General features: G+C 45.7%; 2 protein-coding genes across 2 annotated transcripts; one reads left to right on the top strand and one right to left on the bottom strand.

Moving 5' to 3' along the window:
• Window positions 1-3,529: 3,529 nt before the first annotated feature.
• LOC148815413 (maestro heat-like repeat-containing protein family member 1) lies at window positions 3,530-11,282 on the bottom strand. Its single transcript, XM_088905098.1, has 15 exons — window positions 11,192-11,282; window positions 10,051-10,193; window positions 9,564-9,698; window positions 9,188-9,350; window positions 8,865-8,963; window positions 8,628-8,701; window positions 8,119-8,265; window positions 7,621-7,713; window positions 7,017-7,089; window positions 6,289-6,399; window positions 5,951-6,013; window positions 5,051-5,103; window positions 4,111-4,218; window positions 3,696-3,752; window positions 3,530-3,601 (listed from the first exon to the last, which is right to left on the bottom strand). The coding sequence occupies exons 1-15, from the start codon at window positions 11,280-11,282 to the stop codon at window positions 3,530-3,532; spliced, it is 1,482 nt and encodes a 493-aa protein (XP_088761224.1).
• Window positions 11,283-19,852: 8,570 nt separating this feature from the next.
• On the top strand, window positions 19,853-21,281 carry LOC148815414 (fish-egg lectin-like). The gene is made up of 4 exons (XM_088905705.1): window positions 19,853-19,901; window positions 20,287-20,532; window positions 20,710-21,052; window positions 21,140-21,281. Exons 1-4 carry the CDS (start codon window positions 19,853-19,855, stop codon window positions 21,279-21,281), a joined length of 780 nt encoding a protein of 259 aa, XP_088761831.1.
• Window positions 21,282-22,129: the final 848 nt, after the last annotated feature.

The raw sequence follows: 22,129 nt of genomic DNA on the forward strand, positions 1-22,129 counted from the left end.
CCCTTGGTTCCTAATTACATGACCTAAAGGTAACATATACAGTATAGTGAAAAGAGCAGAGGTCCTAAAATGGAACCCTGCGGAACTCCACAAGAAATGTCAAAATGTTTTGATGATTGATTTCCCAGAGCAACAAAAAACTGTCTATTCTTTAAATAAGATTTAAGGCATTCTAAAACCATCCCTGAAAGACCTACCCAGTTTTCAAGTCGGTTGATCAGAATCTTGTGATCAACTGTATCGAAAGCTGCACTGAGATCAAGTAAAACCAAATTATGTTTATCAGCACTCAGTCTCAGGTCATTCACAACAAGGACCAATGCCGTCTCTGTACTATGGTTAGAACGAAAACCTGACTGAAATTTCTCAAAATAAAAAGGTAGAGACCAGATATTCTTTTAATCGAATAAAAACAACTTTCTCCAAAATTTTCTTAAAAAAAGGAAAATTTGAAATAGGTCTAAAATTGCTAACAACAGCAGTATCCATATTAGTCTTTTTTAGTAGAGGCTTCACCAAGGCAGTCTTGAAACCTCCTGCTGACAGAGAGCAATTTACAATAGTAAAAACATTATCTTGCACACAATCAAAAACCTAAAAAGAGTTGTAGGAACAGGGTCAAGATCACATGTGATAGATAGATAGATAGATAGATAGATAGATAGATAGATAGATAGATAGATAGATAGATAGATAGATACTTTATTGATCCCGTGAGGGAAATTGCAGTGCAACAGCAGCTTAACACACACAACACAGCCACAGTGTAACGAATTATATAATAATAGTACAATACATACAATACAATACAAGAGTTACTCACAGTCCGGACGCACAAGAACAAACTAGAACAGAACAGTACACAGAAAATCGTATCACACTCATATCACACATATGAATATAAATATAGATGTAACTATAGATATAAATATAAATGTATTGCACAGGTCCCTGGCATATATTGCACAAAAAGTGGTTGTAAACGGGAAAAAGAAAAAGAAAAAGAAAGAGAACAGATGTAGCAGTAGATGTGTAGATGCGTTTAGTCCAGAAACAGGTCACTGTCGATGTTGCCTCTGCCAAGACGCAAGGTGGATGCGTTGTACAGTCTTATGGCAGACGGCAAGAATGACCTCCTGTAGCGCTCCCTGTCGCACCGTGGATGAATCAGTCTATTGCTGAACATGCTCTTCATTCCTGCCAGCCTGTCAAAGAGGGGATGGGAGAAGTTGTCCATGATGGCCTCTAGTTTGGACCTCATTCTCCTCTCAGCCACTACCTCCAAGGAGTCCAGGTCAAACCCAATGACAGAGCTTGCTCTCCTGATGAGCTTGTTCAGCCTTTTGGAATCTACTGCTCTAATCCCAGAGCCCCAGCACACCACTGCGTAGAAAATGGCACTCGCTACCACCGACTGATAGAACATGTGTAGCATCTTACTACACACATTGAAGGACCTGAGCCTCCTCAAGAAGTAGAGTCGGCTCTGTCCCTTCTTATAGATGGCCTCGATGTTCTTAGACCATTCCAGTCTATCGTCGATGTGCACTCCCAGGTACTTGTACGAGTCCACCATCTCCACGCCACTCCCATGGATGTAGACAGGAGTAGGTTTGACCTTTTTCCTCCTGAAATCTACCACCAGTTCCTTTGTCTTCGTCACATTCAGTTCCAAGTGGTTCACCCCACACCACTCCACAAAGCTGCTGACCAGTCCTCTGTACTCCTCCTCCGTGGAAGATGTCTGTAACGGTTTTAAGTGTCTGAAGATTAATAACAGAGAAAGACGTCATAACAGAACTAGGTGGCTGATCAGGACAATCGCGGAGACTCGTCGTGGTTGTCTGAGCTATATTCTGTGTAATCAAAGTTATTTTATCTTGGAAATGAATTGCAAATATCTTCACATTTTGTAGAAGATACATCATAAGAAATATTACGAGAAAAAGTGGGGTTTATTAAACTGTCTATAGTGGAAAAGAAGTACTTTAGTATTATCTTTGTGTTTGTTAATTACATTAGAGAAGTACAACTGTCTTGCCCTTTTTATGGAAGTATTGTCGGTGGAAATCTGTTCTCTCAGAATGTCATAATGAACCTGCAGTTTAGGTTTTCTCAATAAGTGCTCTGATTTGCGACAATTTCTCTTAAGCTGAAGTATCTCCTCATTCATCTTATGAGTGAGTGTGATTTTCTTAAGTTTCCTTAAGTTTCAGAGCATGAACCAGATCGTTGCAAGAGGGAGATGACACTGTGCATGAAACGTTATTTAAAATGTTTTTAAACTTCTCGGCTGTTGTTTAGTTTATGTAGCGTTTCTTAACATAAGATTCATATACTGTACATTCTTCCTGACTTGTAAATTAACTTGAAAGAATACACAAAGATGGTCACATATCAGTACATCAGATATTAGTAATAGACATTTAATTTTCATTATAAAAATAAGATTTACTGTGTGTTAGATACATGGCACATTAAGGACTCACTGTGCCACGTGGCATTTTAGCAGAGTAATGCTGTCCTGCACCTGAACATCTGCAAATATGAAAAGGTTGTGGGCAATACCTTTCGATCTGCTGCAGTGCTCTTTGTGGCAGCCTAAGCATTCCGAGTGACTAGACCTGCAAGAGCTGATTATTAAAGGTGACGTCTTGGCAAGGTGACGGAAGCCTGTCAAAGGTTCTTCATGCGCCGCCCAGCTTTCCAATAGAATTTCAAAGGGGAACTGCAGTCCCAGTTTCTCAGACCGGTTAGTAAATCTCTGTAGCAAAATGAATAGATTATCGGCATAAAAAACATTGACAAATATCAAATTAACCACAAAATCATGAACGTTTTGAAAGTTCTGTAAGTCGCCATATTGTCACAAACCCCTGTTCTCTCCACGGGGAGAGCGAGAGTTCGTATGAATTGTGCCGTGAAGCGGCCCTTCCTGCTCACTAGTCACTAAAATGATACATGTATTGTGATGTACGAGTGAATACATACAGGTTGTGCTGCAGGCATTTGACCACAGAAACTTTCCAGTATGATCTGCATTCAGAATTAACAAGTAACTTCAATTTATCAGCAAGACTGTCTTGATGTTGAGAGCAATATTTCTGTTGGATTAAAAGAGACATACTCACAAGCCTGCTATTTTGCAATGAATTGCAGACGTTGGGCATTCCTGGAAATTTTGTCTATTTTGTGATGTACACAGTAACTTGTAAAGCCTCCAGTTTACATCTGACATTTATTGTGGTTTGAAATACATCCATCAATGCTGATAGTTTCTAAGCTCTAAATATAAAAATGTGTTACTGTTCCCCTTTAAAGGAATACCAGAGATCGATGGTATAATGTTTACTTTCCATTCATATGTTGTCAGTTTCTAGAATAACATATCTCAGCAGTCAGTGACTTTCTGAAGAAGGTAGAACATGCTTCTCTTGGGAAAAGTACTTTGAAAATCTTCCCATCTGTCCTCATACTCCCTGTATGAGGACAGATGGGGAGATTTTCAAAGATACTCCTTGTCTGTCCATCAGTTGTGTAGAAAGAAATCTCTCAGAGAATTCTGGTTTTCATGGCTGTAGAAGCAGTAGAAGCCCTGAGTCTGTGTGAGGAGTGGGAACAGATCACCTCACCTCTCTCTCTGCAGGATTCTCAAATTGAACTTCCTGTAGACTGTCCTGAAGCGCATCTCTCACAGTCTCCTTTTGAGAGATGTTCTGGGCAACTGCACCAATACACTGGCACAGGAAGGCCTGTGACACCGGAGAAGAGGACAGTGAGCACTGAGCTCAGGAGGCTGCTCTGTACAGCTGCACTGAGAGGACATGTTAGCTCTGGAGACAGCACACTGAAGTAGAGCGCAGAGCGCACATTTCACAGTGAATGGGCTCTCCCTCTACTGGACAATCAAACACTGCTCACGGAAACATAGCTCACAGCTCACATGAATTAATCTAGCCTGAACAGCCACACACCTTACAACATCTAATATACAGCAAATTACAGACACACCTGCTATGTCCACTACGTCACAACACTAGGTGAGGAATAAGATGTTTAGTGAGTAAAAGTCCCAGCTTCTCATGTAGCTCAGCCTTCTGTCAGACTCACCTTCTCCTCAGAGGTGGAGCTGAGAGAGCAGAGCACTCTGACTGTGCCCTGAGTGAGCCTACAGGCCCACACCTCATCCGCCACTGCGCTCAGTGTGTTAGAGAGGAGCTGCAGACACACAGGGGAGGCAATCAGGTCCACAGCAGAGTGAGCAAACACACCCACACACGACACTGGGCAGCTAAAATTACTGCACAGCTACTGTATGAGGACTGACAATGATTCTCTCACACTACAGCATGACAGGACCACCTCAACAAGAGAAGATAGATTATTCTCTTGAATCCACAGCAACCCAGGAGAGGAAGCACAAGACAGCTGTGTAAGAGGACCCGGGGAAGGGTCATTTATAACTGGTATTTCCGGAACGAAACGCTGAAAATACTCGATATAGACCTGGGCAAGATGGCCACCCAGGATAACCAGCTGACCCGCTATTGGGAAAAGCCTACGCAGCGAAACGGGGAGACGCAGCTGAATGACATTAGGAAACAGGGTATAAATGCCCCAGAAGCGATGAGCCGGTGCGGAAGCCGATAAGGTGAAAGCGTGTTGGAAGAAGGAGAGATTTAGGAGTGAACTGAAAGGAATTTAAGAATAACGGACTATTGGATACGGTTTTGGCTACGATTACGGATTACGGCTTGGATACGGCGCAGAGTGGGGTGGACATACGGATTTAGGAATTTGGATCGTTCAAGGATACTGGCTACGGATTGCGGATCGGACTTGGAGAGACGTACCAGCGAAGAACAAAGAAGACCCGTGTGGTGTGAGTTAGATCTCTTTTACGCCTGTTTTCCCCCGGCGACACCACAGCTGTCACTGCATTTGAGTGACATGACATGACATTACCTAGCAGGGGAAGAAGATTACTTTCACTGTCTGTGCCCCCTCTCTCTCACTGTGTATGTTATCAATCCCCTCTCTCACTACATACCACAATCAGCCCATCCTGCCACTGCTTCAGGGGAATCTGTCCCTCTGGAAATTCTGAAACATAACACACAAAAAACTCAGCACTTAGATAGGGGCTGCAGCAGCTCAGAGCTTATTTAGGGCGAATAACTGTAATTGAGCATAAGAAAACACAGATGAGTGACATTAAAGACATCCTGGTGTTGATAAATGTAAATCCCCCATCTGATATGCTGTATCCTGTACAGTTCTGGACAATAGGATGGAGATCTGCTCAGGTACTGCTGCCATAAGGACAAAACCTGTGCTCTGCAGAAGATATGACACTGATTCTAATGCAACACTGAAAGATTCCAAATCTGATTAATCCTCTAAATGCACCTAAAACTCCCAGAGAGAAATCATATAATTCTGCTACAGACTTCTACACTTATCGTGGTGTACTCTCGGGAGCAGCTGAGTGCTCTTTCAGACATATCTCTTGGCAAATCTGTGCTGTTGTGCTGTGGGGTACCTGAGAGAGCCTGGCCAGGGGCGGGATGAGAGGCTCCCAGACTCTGGGCAGCTGGGGGTGGATCACTGGGCCCAGGGACTGCAGGAGGCTCAGGCACTCTCTCCCACCTCTGTGCAGCTGAGACGCTCCAAGCTGGCAAGCAGATGTCAGCCCAGAACTTCAGCTCGGACCTGCACATCACTGCTGGGTATCAGAGTGCACAGCTCTCTAACTGCTGTCTACACTGAATGCTGAATCACTGGCTTCACTGATGCACTTTTTCCCCCAGTTCACACTGGATCAAGAAAGGAATCACCCCCACTGGCCCAGTCTTCCCACTGGCTGGCTATGGGTGGAGAAGCTGTGCACTACTGTTCAAGTCTTACATAAGGGGACCTTGTGTGCTCTGCTAGCTGAGGCCTCACTTACCTAGTCTCACCATGAAGATGTCCGGTAAGGCCAGGAAATCTGAAACACACTCCTTGACACAGTCTGAAAAGAAACACAACCCTGTGAGTGCAGCCCTGGTCCAAGCAGCTTGACCAGACGCAGCAGATGCAAGAGGACAAGGAAGTGACTAGGAATCGGGGTGCATCTCATGGCTACGGAGAACTACAGTCTCACACCCTATCAACTCTGATTAATAATTCTCCGCTGTTCCTAAATAACATTCCTAAATAAAATAGACACTCCTGTTAGGAAGGATGAGTCTCCCATTCGGGAAAAAAACAGTCAAAGCCTGGTTAGAAATGAAAGTGGCTCAGTACCTTCACCCACAAGTTTAGCAAGGATGGTCAGGCTGCCTAGTAGGTCCTGCTCCTTCAAATTGTCCAGCTGGGACATGGAGATTTCCAGCACACTCCCTGGAAACTCCCCAGCTACAAAGAAGCAACAAAGCAGAAGAAAATCACGGCACTCAGGACAGTACACACTCTCCCCATTCACCTGCACCTAGAACCTACAGCCCCTTCCTACAAATAATCTTCATCATCTCATCTGTACACCCAGCACAGAGGACACACATCAAAACAGAACAACTTTTCATCAGCTGGTGACATAGCATGAAGCAGCCCTTCCTGCTCACTAGTCACTGTAATGACTGATTAATGCAACGTGCAAGCGACTAAGTTCAGGTTGTGCAGCAGACATTTCACCACAGAAATGTTCCACCGTAATCTGCAAGTGAATAGTATTGGTCGGCACAACTGTCTCCAAATGAAGAGCAATATTTAAAAGTCTTCACAAGCCTGCCTGGTCACAACATAACAGGGCCCCTTAACCTCACCGGACGTTTTGTTGCCTCGTCCAGAATCGCAGACAATATCACCAGCATGGCGCTGCGCAAACCTGGAAATGCCATCTATTTTGTGATGTCAAATGGAGCTATAACACGTTACTGTATACATTTTATATTCATTGGGGTTTGAAATGTACCCATCAATGTTGATTCTTTCGAACCCCAAAATATAAAAAGTTCCCCTTTAACGACTGGTGCCTTCATTCTTAGTGAAGTGGTTCATCTTGGACATCTTGAGCACAAAAGAGTAGAGCCACTGACTGAAGCTGCTCTACCACAGGGACACAACTGAGCTCCCTGGCTTGTGACTGTTGGATGTGGCATCTAGTGATCCAAGTCACACTGGTATTGAAAAGGTTTCCACCTTTAATAAATAGGGAATTTCTCTCATGGAGACAATGCCCTCACGTCAAGTTGTCTTTGTCCCGGCCTGCAACACATGAAGGAATCATCTTTCTGTGTCTGACACATAAAAACAAAGCCCTTAGCCCTCACCTAAGACACAGAACGTCTGCACGAAGGATGCGCTCCTCTCCTCCTCGGTTTCCCAGGACATTTGAAAGAAGCACAAACCTGAGAGAGACAGAGGATTTCTGAAACACATTTACTGTACAACCCAGCCACATCTTCTGCACGTGCTGACAAACTGGGTACTATTAATATAGAAGTGCTTTCAGTTGGGACAGTAACTGGGCATGGCAATATCTAATACTGTGGGCACTTCCTCAAAACACACATTAATCATTTACTGGCTACTGTGACGTCTTGTCTGTGCAGGTGAGCAGGCTGCTGTCCCCATTACCTGGGCGTGCACCATGGTCAGCAGCTGCTCCAGCTGGGACTCCAGCACTGGTCTGGCCTTCGGCACTGCTGCCTCCATAAGCACACTCAGACTCTGAAAGAAGAGCACGTTGGAGTCAATCTGGAGAGGCATTGCTACTTAATCAAGAGGCCTCACTCTCTCAGTGTATGCAATAACATGTTAGCATTAGGATTTTGGTAGTTTGATCACACAAAAATCTGACAGAGCAGGATAATGCCTCCCTTGGACTCTACTCCTGGCAGATTAACCTTGTTCACACCCTTCCACAATCACATGGGGCACCACAGACCATAATCCTCTTCTGCACTGGGCCTTACCAGCACATCACTGGAGCTTGTGGACAAAGGGACTGGGAAAGTGCTACTAGTGATTGTTTGGATCAACAATTTAAGGAATCAAAATCCATTTTCTAAAAGAAACGGTCCTCGCAATCCACAACCTGTACACCTAAAGGCCCATCGTCGGTCACAGGCCTACCTTGTTGATTCTGGAGTAGCTGACGTCCAGCTCAGCTGCATACAGTGGCTGGAAGGCCTGTAAAACTTCTGGCAGCTCACTCTGAAACTTCTCCTCAGGGAGCAGGCAGCACATAGCTGCCAGGGCCAAGACAATGGCCTCCATCACCTTCAGACAGAGCAAAACACAAACACCATCATCCTCAAGGAAAGGATTTGGTCACAGTAAAGCAAACTTGTCTAAACCCACAGACAGTTAAAACAACTTTGAGCAATGAATAAAACCTGCTTCATAAGTGCACCCTATTCAACTTTGTTTACTGTGATCTGAACCCTGGACCCTGATACCCTTCCCTAATACCTGCATGGACACATCTTTTCTTTGCATTCAAGTCCATTCTTTCCTCCAGAACATCTGAGAATTCAAGATGATTAATAAGATGTCAAATAACCTACACTGGATTAAAGATCCCATAACTTTGGCTCAGAAGACGGCAGCCATCTGTGCACTTTATCAAAACTAATGATGACCTGGCTTGAACAGTCTTGAACACACTGCCCGGGACCCTGGAATTTCACCCAGCTCTCGTACAGGCCTTCTAATGCTGACAACACAAGAGAGGAACAGCCTGCTACACTCCTCAGCTACATCAAAGCAGTCCTGTAGCTCAGTGGGAAGCGGTTTGAACAGGCCTTGTCAATGGATTACCAGTGGAACCAAGCATTGATAACAGCTGTCCCCCTAAATGAGACAGCTTGCACACTTACCAAAAGACATCATTGCCTTCATTTTCTTTGTCTCAGCAAGGGAGAGAACAGGCACCAGCAGGTCCAGCAGTCTCACAATATCCCTTGCAATGTCATGACCTTCAAAGAAAACACATTTCACACTGGGTAGGGACCAAGGCTCATGATTACACTGGAGACTCAGCAGCGGGATGAGTAACAAACACTGAGCCTTCATAATAAGCTCATGTATCAAGGCTTGAATGGACAGATACGAGCAGCATTATGAAATTTGAAATACAGCACAGTAAAACATCCGGAATATATCTGCGCAGATCACACCCCATTAGCAGCACAGAACTTACTGCAGTTGCGGGAGATATCTCCTACAGTATTCAGCAGCGTGTGGTGAGGGAGCACTTCGGCCTGGAAAAAGGACAGCACCATATCCATGGTACTGTTGTAGTGGTCTCTCACCACACAAACGACAATGTTGTTGGCTGGCTGTTGCCAGTCAGGCAGCCATTTCTGAAACAACAGTAAAAAGAGATCAGAGCATCTTGGGAGTCGATGGTATTGGAGTTGAAGCAACAGCTTGGATCAAGCCAATGAACACACAAGTTAACACACAACGATTTGCTTCCATTAGATGCAACAATGTGTGCTACAGGCAAGGAAACAGACCACAGCACTGCAGCAAGACATCAGCTCAATAGGCAGGAATTAAAGGGGTTTACATACTGGTGACATAGTCATTTCATTCAAGGCCATCGAGACGGTGCTCTTGGCCAAGGACTCATCCAGATGCTGCGCAGATGTTTTGCACAGCAGCTTCTCCACTGCCTGGAGGACAGCAGATCGATGGGCAGTTGTCACCTAGAGTAGGGAAGAACCAAAGCCAGGGGTGAGACTGCTGCTCTCATCACAGCACCAAGAGTGTCTGTTCAAAGGCTTCTCCTTCAGGGCCAGTCAGCCTGGCCAACGGGCACTGAGTGTGAAACAGCAGAACCACCCCAGCTCACCACACGAGGGAGTGGAAAAGCATACAGAGAAACCCCAGGCTTCCACTTAAGCACATCTGTCAAGATGGCAACACGTTAGGGCTTATCTTCTGACCTCTAGTTGTAAGAAACAGCACAGACAGTATCTTGGAGCACACTGGGCTCCTGATTAGAGTGCGTTTGCAACGAGTATGTCAGGAGGTGTGTAGGGAGCTCCTTCATGTTACCTGGAGGCTCTCGAGGAATCCCAGGATGACTGGCAGTGTCCCCTTGGTGTTCCTCTGCAGGAGGGAGAGAAGCTCTTCTATCAGGAGCTTCCCAGATTCCTCATCAGCGCTGCTCATTCCTTCCAGAACAGCCAGGACGTCATCTACAGCAGACACACAGACAGGGGAAACACTGGTGTCGCCGCAGCACAGACTTCTAGGGAGAAATCTCTAAATCTCACCTGTTCTCTGAGGGACCTAAAGCCCTACTGACACATCTCTGAGAAATAGAGAGATTAAAATGATTTTTGATGCACAGCCTGTAAAAGCTGGGACTATTTCACCCCGGACAATTTTCCAGTAGAGAGGAATACAGATCTGCTCTAAGGGCAGGAGGCTTCAGAGTGCAGGGTTTTGTTTTCGTCTCATTTTCAGATCAGTGGTCCTGAATAACAGCTGCAGCCACTGGGACTTCTAAACCCTGAAGAACCCACAAAGAGAGCTGCTCTCTGGGTCACATCAGTCCTGTTAGCAGCTGCTCCTCAGCAAACAGAGGATCTAAGTGTTGAAGAAGAATCAGGGCAGCAGCTCTGCTCCCAGGTAAAGAATCTCCTTCTGCTGCTCTAAGGGGATTAGAGCCTCTAATTCAGTTTCTCTCACACCCAGTCAAAAGGGCTTGGACAGATCTTCATAAATATACATTTGCTTTTCCCAAATTTACACTTAAATGTAAATGAAAGAATAATTGCAGTACATCACTCAGACACAGCTCATTTCATAACCACTGTGAATTACGCATTTTCAACACTTTCAATAGTTTCATACCTTACATGGATGTTAGTCTTCTTAAACATACTCTCACGCACTAAATTATATTATTTTATATCTTATTATTATATTATATAATATAATATATTATTATATTTTATGTTATATCTTTTATTTATTTTTGCTCAAATCATCATTTAGTTGAAAAGATGAAGAGACTGCTGTTGCTTTCCCTGCCTCGAGCTGAGGAGACCTGCTGGGTGACAGTGAAGAGCCCCTCAGGTCAGTCAGAGCTGAGCCCAGGGATGGGGTCCCAGTGGAAAGGGAAGCCAGGAGTCAGTGTGTGGGGGGACTGGCTTCAGGGGGCACTGGTCTAGATCCAGCTGCGTCATACCTGGCCCGGGGCACTGGCAGCCTGTGCGCTGCACACAGGAGGAGAACCACTTCACCCTGCTGGGCTCACAGCTGCACTCCTTCGGGCTCATCTTGGACCTGTCAGTCAGCCAGTAGAACAGCACAGTGAAGCAGGGAGCTGGGCGGCGCTTCTCACACACTGGGAGTCAAGGTACTGCTGACAGGCCAGCAGCAGACCCACTAGACACCACAGAACTCTCTCTAACCAGCTGGTCCTACTGGAATACAACCCAACAGGCTGAAGGGCAGACACGGGATATTGAGAACACAAGCAAATTCTTCACATCAGTGAAAGCAGAGACAGGAACAGAAGCAGCAATGAATTCCTGTTCAGATCTGCACTCTGGGCTTTAATAAAACTCCAGCAGGTTAAGAGCTTTTAACGCCCTCTCACTGAACACCGTGTTAACACAATAACAGCTCGATCTGCCCAGGAGAAACAGATCAAGAACAATCGGGTCCGCGATACCGAGCCTCGGCAGGTCCCTACCTAGTCCGTAAACCACCAGTGTCTTCAGTTAAAATACAGAATATTGACAAAGCCGTGTCGAGCTCAAGTGTTTTCTTCGCTACGAGCACCAGCGCTGAGCGACTTGGCAGCATCGGAGCGCTTTCCCGGACCGGAATTGTTGCGTCACAATCCCGATGTGTCGACGTCACGCTCACGTTTAATAAGTCATTATAATTACTATATTTAATTATAAAATTAAATTTCTTTTATATGCTTTCTGATTTTTCCCTACTCTACCAACAGAAGCACTGATTGTCTGATTTCCAAAGTGTCTGTCAGCCGGAAAGTTTCAGAAAACACGGAGCGGAGCGTCTTGCTCACGTTATGATGTCAGACACCAATTCCTCCCTCCATCCAGACTCGCCTCTCCCTCCTCTCTCACACGACTCGCTCATCAGGGCTTTTACTGTCACTCCAGTCTCCTGCCAGACCTCTCCCAGACACAGCCTGCTCATTAGTCCTCCTGTGATCTGGACTCGCCCTGCAGATCTGCTCTCCGGCTCCTCCTCATGTTCACTCCGCTCGCTCACGCACATGATTAACAACCCGGCGTTTTTCGGGAGGATGATTTCGGAAACACGGAGGAGATCCGCTCGAGTGTATGTTTGTTTAAAACCAATATATTTGTGTGTAGTGAACTTCACTGGGTCAGCGTTATTTTGATACTAAGATTTCCATATGTTTTCCAAATTAATGTCTCCTTTTCCAAACCTTGGAAATCAGTCATTTTTAAGAAAAGCATACAGCACATGTGTCAGGGATTGTGCTCTGCAAAAGAATGTACAGCCATTGTGAATTTTCACAGGTTCCACAATGCAGGAGCAGGTATTCTTAAGACACCGTCTGCCACCTGTACCCAACACCAGTGGCTGAGTCTAGCAGTCCTACCTGGAGCTCAGGGCCCCTGGGATCCTGCAGAGGCAGTAGCAGCACATCCTCCACAAGCACACGAGTCAGGTGCTCTGCACTGCAGGGAGCTCTGGGCTCCAGCTACAGTGGGACAAGGAACAACAGGACACTGTTAGCAGCTCTTCCTCAAGACCCAGCATGATGTAAACAGAGATGGAACTCTGACAAAAACTCAGGGTTACATCCTGCCAATATATCAGTTTTAGAAAAATTAGTATAAGTTACATATGGCAATAAAGTTCAAGTTCAAATTGAGTTGTATTTGTTTCTCCTGGGAGCACTGTTCAGGATCCTATTTGAAATCTTCTTGCCTCATCTCTAATGATGTTGACACTTTCTAAACTTTATTATATTGGACATGATTATGCTGAATCAGATGTTTTGTTAATTGTTTTTTTTTCAGTTTTATTGTAGAACAAGCACCATCATTAAAATAAATGGTAGGCAGTTTATGACCCCGTGTGAAATCAATAGCTGTGATTTGAAATCAGGTATAGAATCAAGTCATTATGAGAAGGCTCTGGAGAAGAATAACTCCACATTCAACACAAAATGAATCCACTGAGCTGTCAACCTCCGAGAGAATCCAGAAGAATCCAGAGTGCCTTCTAATACTGTATGTACAGCAGCTCAGATAGGTTCCATTCACGGCAGGGCGGCTCAGTTGTTTTTCACTTCATTTAGAAAGCTGATTTGAAGTCTTATGTCTCCAATCATATCAAAGCAGGTCTTTCATGGTCAGCCCACACTGGAACAGATGTTCCACCACCACAAGCTTGAAGGTCTTCGCCTGAACACCTGCAGCACTGAACCGAAACTGAACCGAACGGAGTAAATGGAGATCCAAGACAGACTGTGAATCCCATGACTGTGGCACAGTCCTGTATGAGCTCCAGATTAAACCTCACGCGCTCGTCTCGTTTCAATCTGGACTGGCAGATCAACGTTGAGAGAATCAGTGGGATGTCTTGCTTAAGACGGGTGACCTTCTACCTTAAACAGGGCAACAAGCAGCTACAACAACGCATCTAAGAAGATGGCGCCGTGTTAGTGGCAGCCTGCTCTTTGTTGTCTCTTTGTTGTCTTTTTGTTGTCTTTTTGTTTGTGTCAGTTAGTTAGTGCTAGTGTGTTAGTGTTTTTGTTTTGTTTCTTTCAGTTAGTTAGTGCTAGTGTGTTAGTGTTCTTTATTCATACCCTTGCCGGCAACTAGATTTGCGATCACAACATGATGGATGCTAGGAAAGTTGAGATACTTTTTCTTGTTTTTTCTGATACTCGGACCTCTGTTTCTATCGGGTTGCAATGCCGATAGCTACAGAGGCACTGTCTACACGCGGGACCAGCTGATCGCGCTAACGCGTCCGGTTCTACTCACTGGAGAGAAGCCATCAGTTCCAGAGTAGCTGAGTAGGAGAAGCCGAGGCTGTAGGGCTGGTGCGACGCGAAAGGCAAAGAGAAGGAGATTTAAACCCTATCTTCCTTCGATCATCATGGGAAATGTGAGGTCCTTAGTGAACAAGATGGACGAACTGGGAGCATTGGTGAGGAGCGAGGGAGTATAGAGAATGCAGTATCATGTGACGTGGCTGCAGGAACTTATTCCGGTCTCAAATTTTGCCATCGGCGGCTTTCAGCCGGTGCAGGCGGACAGAAACACCGAGAGCGGTAAGAGGAAAGGAGGGGGCTCGCTCTGCTTGTCAACAACAGATGGTGTAATCCTGGGCATATTCATGTTAAGGAGCGCGTCTACTGTATAACCCAGACATTGAACTGGTTGCCATAGGACTGCGTCCATACTATCTGCCGCGGGAGTTTACATGCGCCATCTTTGTTGTTGTTTACATTCCACCCACGGCGAACGCAGAGGCAGCATGTGACGTCATACACACAGTCACAGCCAGGCTACAAACAAAGCACCCTAGTGCTTTTATAGCTATTTCAGGGGACATAAACCACGTCTCTATTTCCATCATTTTGCCTAATTTCCACCAGTTTGTTAAGTGCCTGACCAGAGAAAACAAAACACTGGACTTATTATATGCCAATGCTAAGGATGCATATAGTTCCACAGCCCTTCCCCCCCTTGGCAGATCAGATCACAACCTTAACTTGCTTACACCACTATACACACCTATTGTCCAGCACCAACCTGCAGGCATTAGGACTGTGAGGAGATGGTCTTAGGAGGCTATGGAGGATCTACGTGGTGGTCTGGAGGCTACCAACTGGGATGTGCTGTGCAAACCACATGGGGACGACATAGACAACATGGTGGACTGTGTCACTGACTACATTAACTTCTGCTTACACAACACCATCCCCACCAAAGACGTACACTACTTTTCCAATAACAAACACTGGATCACCAGCGACTTGAAGGCTCTTCTGAATGACAAGAAGAGAGCCTTTAGGAGGGGGGATAAGGAAGAGGTCAAGCGTGTACAGAGGGAACTAAAGCAGAAGTTTAGAGAGAACAAGGACGCCTACAGGAGGAAGGTAGAGGACCTAAAGGTGCTAAGGAATAGGGTGAGGGATGTATGGAGCTGCATGAAAGAGATCACTGGCTTCAAACAGGCTGGGGGTGCAACGGAGGGGAACCTGGAGATGCCCAACGAGTTGAACCAGTTTTTAACAGGTTTGATTCAGGGCCCTCTGTGGCTCAACACCCATCCCCTCACAGCCACGCGCTCCCTAAGCCTTCACAGCTGCGACTGCCCAACACCTTCTCCATCCCCCCACAATCATGGCCGCCTACAGCTACAACCGCCAACAGCTGCTCACCCCCCCATCCCCCACAGCTGCCACTCTCCAACACCTCCGCCATTAACACCTGCAGCACCTACAGCGCTATGAGCACCATCCCCCAGGCAAGGCTGACCAGGTGAAGAGGGAGCTGTAGAGGTTGCACCAGGGTAAGGCTACAGGACCAGATGACGTCTGTCCCAGAGTTCTGAGGGCCTGTGCTGATCAGCTGAGCGGAGTGCTCCAGTGACTGTTCAACCTGAGCCTGCGCTTGGAGAGAGTCCCTGTGCTCTGGAAGACATCATGCCTGGTCCCGGTACCAAAGAAAGGGTGCCCCTCTGTCCTCAATGACTACAGACCAGTAGAGCTGACTTCTCATGTCATGAAGGCACTGGAGAGGCTGGTCTTATCCCACCTGAGATCTCTAGTTAGTTTATCACTGGACACCCTACAGTTCGCCTACCAGCCCAGTTTTGGTGTGGAGGATGTAATCATCTACATGCTGCTAAGGGCCTACTCACACCTGGACAAGGCTGGCAGCACTGTAAGGATTATGTTTTTTGACTTCTCCAGTGCCTTCAATACTATCCAGCCCTTACTTCTAAGGAGGAAGCTGGAGGAGATACAAGTCGGTCCCTCCATGATCTTGTGGATCACTGACTATCTGACAGGCAGACCACAGTCTGTCAGACTTCAGAACTGTGTGTCTGAACAGGTAGTAAGTAACACAGGGGCTCCTCGGGGGACAGTTCTTTCTCCGTTCCTCTTCACCCTCTATACTTCGGACGTTAAATACAACTCAGAGTCATGCCACCTGCAGAAGTTCTCAGATGTGCTGCAATTGTGCAATTGTGGTGTAGGCATCCTCTCATGAGGCACCAATAAATGTAGGGGTTTTGTGCATTTACTGGGACAATTATTAATTGTAGCATTAAGTCACAAAATGATTCTTTGATGGCTATTAGAAGACCGACCCAGAGGGATACTCAGCAACGCACACACGGATACTAATACATGACAATACATTTAATAATACATAAAATGTGCATATATACATAACAGATCTTATCATGAGGGTTAGCAGAATACAAAAGGTATATATTCCTTCATACTGCATATATATGAAGAGTTACAAACCAAGAGGGACATACGTTCAGTATATCATTCATTTAGACCGTTTCGTAAATGAACTTGGATTACAACCTCTACACTAGATACTCAAAAGCAAGTACATCCTCATAGGAATTAAATTGATATAATCTCAGGTTGAGGTAACAATTGAATTCTCGAGCTGTAATGCAGAATGTTGAATACTCATCCAATTTGTGTGGATTCAGATCTCCCGCGGACACAAACAGCAGCAGGCTTGTTGCTGTGTCCAATCGGCGTTCTCTGGCCCGGTGCCAGGCAGTGCTGTTTCAGTGAGAGAGAAGTGGGAGAGATTTCTGCTGCGGTGCAGTGCTGATGCTTTCTAGTTAGTGTTGGCTGAAACTAGCAGAGTTTGTGCACAGGAGAAAAGTGACTGTGGGTCCAAGCAGGTCACACTCTTTAGACAGGAAGAAGACCAGTTCGTTCCTGATGTAGCGCAAGTCCTGAATCCACAGATTCAGCTGTCCACAGTTCCAACTGTAGTTCACTTGTTGATCAGGTGAGCTTTCACAGTGGGTTCACGAGGCTTGCTGCTGGGCTAACCTCGGGTGGATCCTTTGGTTACGCGCTGGCAACCTCCGTTCTCGACTCTTAGAACAAAGTGAAGTTCTGACTCTCGGACACACTGGCCGTTACATGGTGGTCCGAGCTGAGTCTGAGGATGTCCAGGAGGCGCCCCGAGGAAGCCCTGTGCTGCCTGTTTTACCTGGAGGAACTACGGTCGTTTATTGGTCGAAAGTTCTGTGGGCATTCGAGACCCACGTGGGGTTAACCTGCCCTACCAGTTCCTGATTGGCTGAAGATGGGTAACAATGCACTCTGACCTTAGGGTTGTAAACAACTTTGAATAAGACTGTCCCAGACAGTAAGGCGCAAGAGATGACCATTTATTAGGGTTGCTGGAGAATCTCAGCTTTGGGAGTTGTTCCTTATCAGGACACTCTATCGGCTAGAAAAACACCTTAAATGTGAACCAGCTGGAATGGCCTCTCTGTATCCAGCACCACTGAGATGAAGGAGAGAGGGACTGGCAAGGGAGCAGCAAACTTAATTCCTGTATTTTAATAAGCCTTGCCGCTACAGTGGGATGTATCAAGAGTGGGCAGGAGGAAGAGTGCAGAGGAAGAGGTTAGCAGCTTTGTGGAGTGGTGTGGGGAGAACCACCTGCAATTGAATGTAACAAAGACGAAGGAACTGGTGGTAGATTTCAGGAGGAAAAGCGTCAAACATATTCCTGTCTACATCCATGGGAGTGGCGTGGAGATGGTGGACTCGTACAAGTACCTGGGAGTGCACATCGACAATAGACTGGAATGGTCTAAGAACATCCAGGCCATCTACAAGAAGGGTCAGAGCCAACTTTACTTCTTGAGGAGGCTCAGGTCCTTCAATGTGTGTAGTAAGATGCTACATATGTTCTATCAGTTGGTGGTAGCGAGCCCCATTTTCTACGCAGTGGTATGCTGGTGCTCTGGGATTAGAGCAGGGGATTCTAACAGGCTGAACAAGCTCATCAGGAGAGCAAGCTCCGTCATTGGGTCTGGCCTGGACCCCCTGGAGGTAGTGGCCAAGAGGAGAACGGTGTCCAAACTAGAGGCCATCATGGACAACGTCTCCCATCCCCTCTATGACATGCTTGTGAGATTGAAGAGCACGTTCTGCAATAGACTGATCGAACCACGGTGTGACGGGGAGCGCTACAGGATGTCATTCTTGCCTTCTCCCATAAGACTGTACAACGCATCCACTGTGTGTCTGGGCAGGGGCAACATTGACAGGGACCTGTTTCTGGACTGAACAGTAAACTGATACAGCTGTTCTTTTTCTTTTTCCCGTTTAAAACCGTTTTTGGGCAATATATGCCAGGGACCTGTGCAATACATTTATATTCATATTTATATTGTGCAATACGACTTTTTTGTGTACTGTTCTGTTCTTTGTGTGTTCTGGACTGTGAGTAACTCTTTGTAGTGCACTTCTCACTGTACTGATTGTACTGTATGTATTGTATTGTTATTATTGTATCATTCGTTACACTGTTGCTGTGTTGTCTGTGTTAAGCTGCTGTTGCACTGCAATTTCTTTCATGGGATCAATAAAGTATCAGTCTATCTACTTCCTTTGAATATCCACACTTTCTCCAACTGCAATTTTTTAATCATTGACATAACTTTTTACATACATGTAAACTACTTTGAAAAGCCAGGATGCCTTTCTAAATTGGTAGCAAAGTGGTCCCTGTCTTGGAATTTTATCAAAGACGAGCCAGGAGAGGTGTTCTCATTCACTCAGTAAGGCATTTATTCATATTGTGCAATAGGGAAAAACAGCATCCACCAGTCTGTGCAGCAAGTGAGAGCTGATTTTCAAAGAAAATAGGAAAAGGTCCAGTATTTTATACACTTAGCTGATGCAACACCTCAACTTGTTTACTTCATTATGGTTGGTTAGTAAAACAAAGACAGGCGAGACAGTAATTTTCCAGTCCTTATAGGTCTTAGCCTTAGGACAGAGAAGACAGCTACGTGCAGTTACGCATCGCCTTTTTGCTGGGACAGAGATAAACATATTCTTAGAACATCCCATGGCCTTGACTCGCTGGGTACAATCACAGTTTGTTCTAAGAATCCAGCTGCTTTTACAACACAGCTCTGCCCATAAACGGACATATTTAGGATAAAACACTTTTTTTCAGTAACTTTCCATTACATCCCATAGAGAAAATCCACATGGAAGACATGCAAGCTCCACACAGCAGGAAATTCAGTTGGACATCAACCCCAGGAACTGTGAGGCTGCAGTCCTAAAATCCACACCACTGTGCTGTCCAAATGGAATATTTCAATCTAGGGCCCAGATATTTTCCTCTAAGTGCTCAGAAAAATTTAATCTTTAATCTGGGAGATAAAATCTGAAATGAAAAAAAATATCTCATGACAAAGAGCAAGAGTAACCAAATATTCAGCTTTGCAATGAAACTATTTGTCTCGTTATCTAATTTAGACCACCCCTGACCTGCACTACTGGAGGATGTCCCTGCTGATACTAGTACTAATCCAGCTCGTGACTATCTGAAGCACTGGGCTTCAATTTCAGTTTTTGTCGCCATGATTCCCAAACCCTGAGGATAAGGTCTATGGAAAGAATATAATTAATGATGTCTTCTGTAATTGATACTTGAGTGATTCAATCAGCAGCTCGTTATGGTTCACAATTTAACACCTGGTTAGACAGGTGTGTGTAGGACCTGAAGCCCAGCAGTCTTGAGTATATAAAGGCCACCGGGGGGTGCTTATACTATACATGAGGTTTGTGTGATCATTCACCAACATGGAAGGGAGAGGCTGTGTGTTGTGTTTGCTTGTGGGATTCTTTCTAGGTAAGGTTTGGGTTTATTGCTTTGACTGAAAGGAGCAGCACAAAGGCAGATGGGAGGATTAACTGCATGCTGCTAGTATTTAAGGATTTCAGTATAGTTATTTGATCTTGAGTAGGGATGTTGCCTGAGTGTTAAATCCATGACTTGGATGTTTGTGTGCTCTTGAAATTCTGCAAACCATTGATTCTCTGTGCATTGAGCTCTGTTCACTTGTGGTTGTTGCTGATTCATTAATGCCCTATTGGCTTGTTACTTCTGTCCTTGTATATTGACTTAGTCCCTCAGTGTCAGATGCTCATGATCCCTTAAATGTTGCCTTAATGCTGCCTTAAACCCAGGCTGCTTCCACGTGATCATTGACCCAGTGGTGTCCTCTCCTCCCCAGTGTCTGTAGCTGAAGCCCTGCAGTGTCGGGCTGTGCCTGGCAGTCTGAAGCAGATAGATGCTGGTGCTGGAAGGGTGTGTGGAGTCGACAATGCAGACAACCTGGTCAGCTATCGGGGCAACAGCTGGGTCTCTCTGACCATGAAGGGGAAACATGTGAGTGTGGGGCCAGCAGGACTCTGGAGTGTGAGTCTCTCAAGCCTTGTGTTCAAGTGGCTTCGGGTAAGGTGGATCCAAGTGCAACCAGGTGAGGCTGCAGCTGATCTATATAGGTTAGAAATGATAGCTTTCATGTTTATCCATGGATAGTGGCTGCTTTCAGCCAGAACATCTTTCACTCCTCAAGTGTTCATGACCTCATACTGAGGAATGAGCACTGCACTACCCCCTGCTGAGAACAGCTGTTTCTTGCTCTCCTCTGCAGGCTCCCTCATCCAGATTGATGCTGGTGGAGACAAGTTTGTGGTTGGTGTCAATGCTGCCAATTCCATCTTCTGCCTGAACAGCGGGCCTGTGCTGCAGTATGCTGGCCAGGGCAACATCCCCTGGATTCCTGTCGTGGGCTCCCTCAAGTACTATTCCTGTGGGCCTTTTGGCTGCTGGGGAGTGAACAGGTTGGACCAGATCTTTGTCAAGCTGGATGTGAGTGGGGATTCCTGCAAAGGCTCCGACAGGTGGTACCCCATCCAGGGCTCCCTGTCCCTGGTGGAGGTGGGCTCAGATGGCAGTGTGTATGGGGTGAACAGGAATGGAGTGGTCTTCAAGAGGTGAGCTGGGGGAGGGGTTAATGCACATGGTTGCATGAACGACTGTCCTAATTCTAGGCTGCTCTAACCCTGTTCCTTTTCCTGCAGGGTTGGTATTGATGCCTGTAACCCCTTTGGCAGGAGGTGGTGGGCTCTAAGGGCAGCTGGTGTGGCCAGGCATGTGTCCTATGACCGAGGAATCCTCTGGGTTGTGTGCAAAGATGGCCGAGTCCAGAGGTGCCAGGTCTGAGCAGCCTGGGTGGTCTGGCCCTGAGTGGGAAGTGACAGACATGACTAGGCTGCCTGAAGGATTCCGAGTGGAATGAGGCATTAATGCCCGTCTTGTTATTCTGTGCTGCAATAAAAATGCCTGGAAAACCCTGTTCTTCTGTGGTGTCTAATTCATTAACTTCAAATTGGTTAATGAACTTAAAAACCAGTCCTCCTGATTTAATGAGGAGGACTACCTGGGATGTCACATTAAGCATTCTTATCCCACATGGCCCTTTGCCTGTAATAAGCTAATAATGAAACATATCTAGTCTCTTTCCACAATAGCTTAGTCCCACTTTTGTGCATGAATGGATTAGCTAAAATGCTACCATGTTTCTTGGGGAGCATCACTGATCAGTATTTTTGAGTGGCCCTAAACAGGGATGTAAGTTGAGGCTGTGACTGGAGTCTTCAAGGCCTTTCACTGTCTTAACCCTAAACCACTCCAGTGTAATGTTTGTTTCCATAATGTGTTGGTGCAAAGCACTTGGTCTTAACTTTCTATTACATCCCTAACCATGTTGACTGGGTGCTTTCAGTTTTTTACAGCTGAGTTCATCTTCATGGTTGAATCCTCACCTGAGGTTTAGCTCAAGTTCAGGTGTAATAGTTCATTGCTGTAACTAGTTGAGTGGGATGTGGTTTGGTGAACTTGTACAATTTCAAATGCAGTTGCCATCTGAATACCTGCAACACATGCCACAAAAATAACACCTATTAGTACTTTACTGACTTGTGTGTGTATTTGTAATATGTGAACCAGTATTGCATACAATCCACTCAACTGTGACTTTTTTCAGCTGATTATATTTTTATTTCTGTACT

Source organism: Atractosteus spatula, chromosome 25 (assembly GCF_055471065.1).
Source record: "Atractosteus spatula isolate fAtrSpa1 chromosome 25, fAtrSpa1.hap1, whole genome shotgun sequence".
Lineage (NCBI taxonomy): Eukaryota > Metazoa > Chordata > Actinopteri > Semionotiformes > Lepisosteidae > Atractosteus > Atractosteus spatula.

Bases quoted from the DNA above. Each gene is read 5' to 3' on its own strand.
- LOC148815413 (XM_088905098.1), bottom strand. From the start codon at position 11,282: ATGAGCCCGAAGGAGTGCAGCTGTGAGCCCAGCAGGGTGAAGTGGTTC. The intron at 8,702-8,864 runs GTAAGTGTGCAA...TTGTGTTGTCAG, and splicing joins GAAGGCAATGATGTCTTTTG to CATTAGAAGGCCTGTACGAG. The intron at 5,104-5,950 runs GTAAGTGAGGCC...GTTATGTTTCAG, and splicing joins CATCTTCATGGTGAGACTAG to AATTTCCAGAGGGACAGATT.
- LOC148815414 (XM_088905705.1), top strand. From the start codon at position 19,853: ATGGAAGGGAGAGGCTGTGTGTTGTGTTTGCTTGTGGGATTCTTTCTA. The intron at 19,902-20,286 runs GTAAGGTTTGGG...TCTCCTCCCCAG, and splicing joins GCTTGTGGGATTCTTTCTAG to TGTCTGTAGCTGAAGCCCTG. The intron at 21,053-21,139 runs GTGAGCTGGGGG...CTTTTCCTGCAG, and splicing joins AATGGAGTGGTCTTCAAGAG to GGTTGGTATTGATGCCTGTA.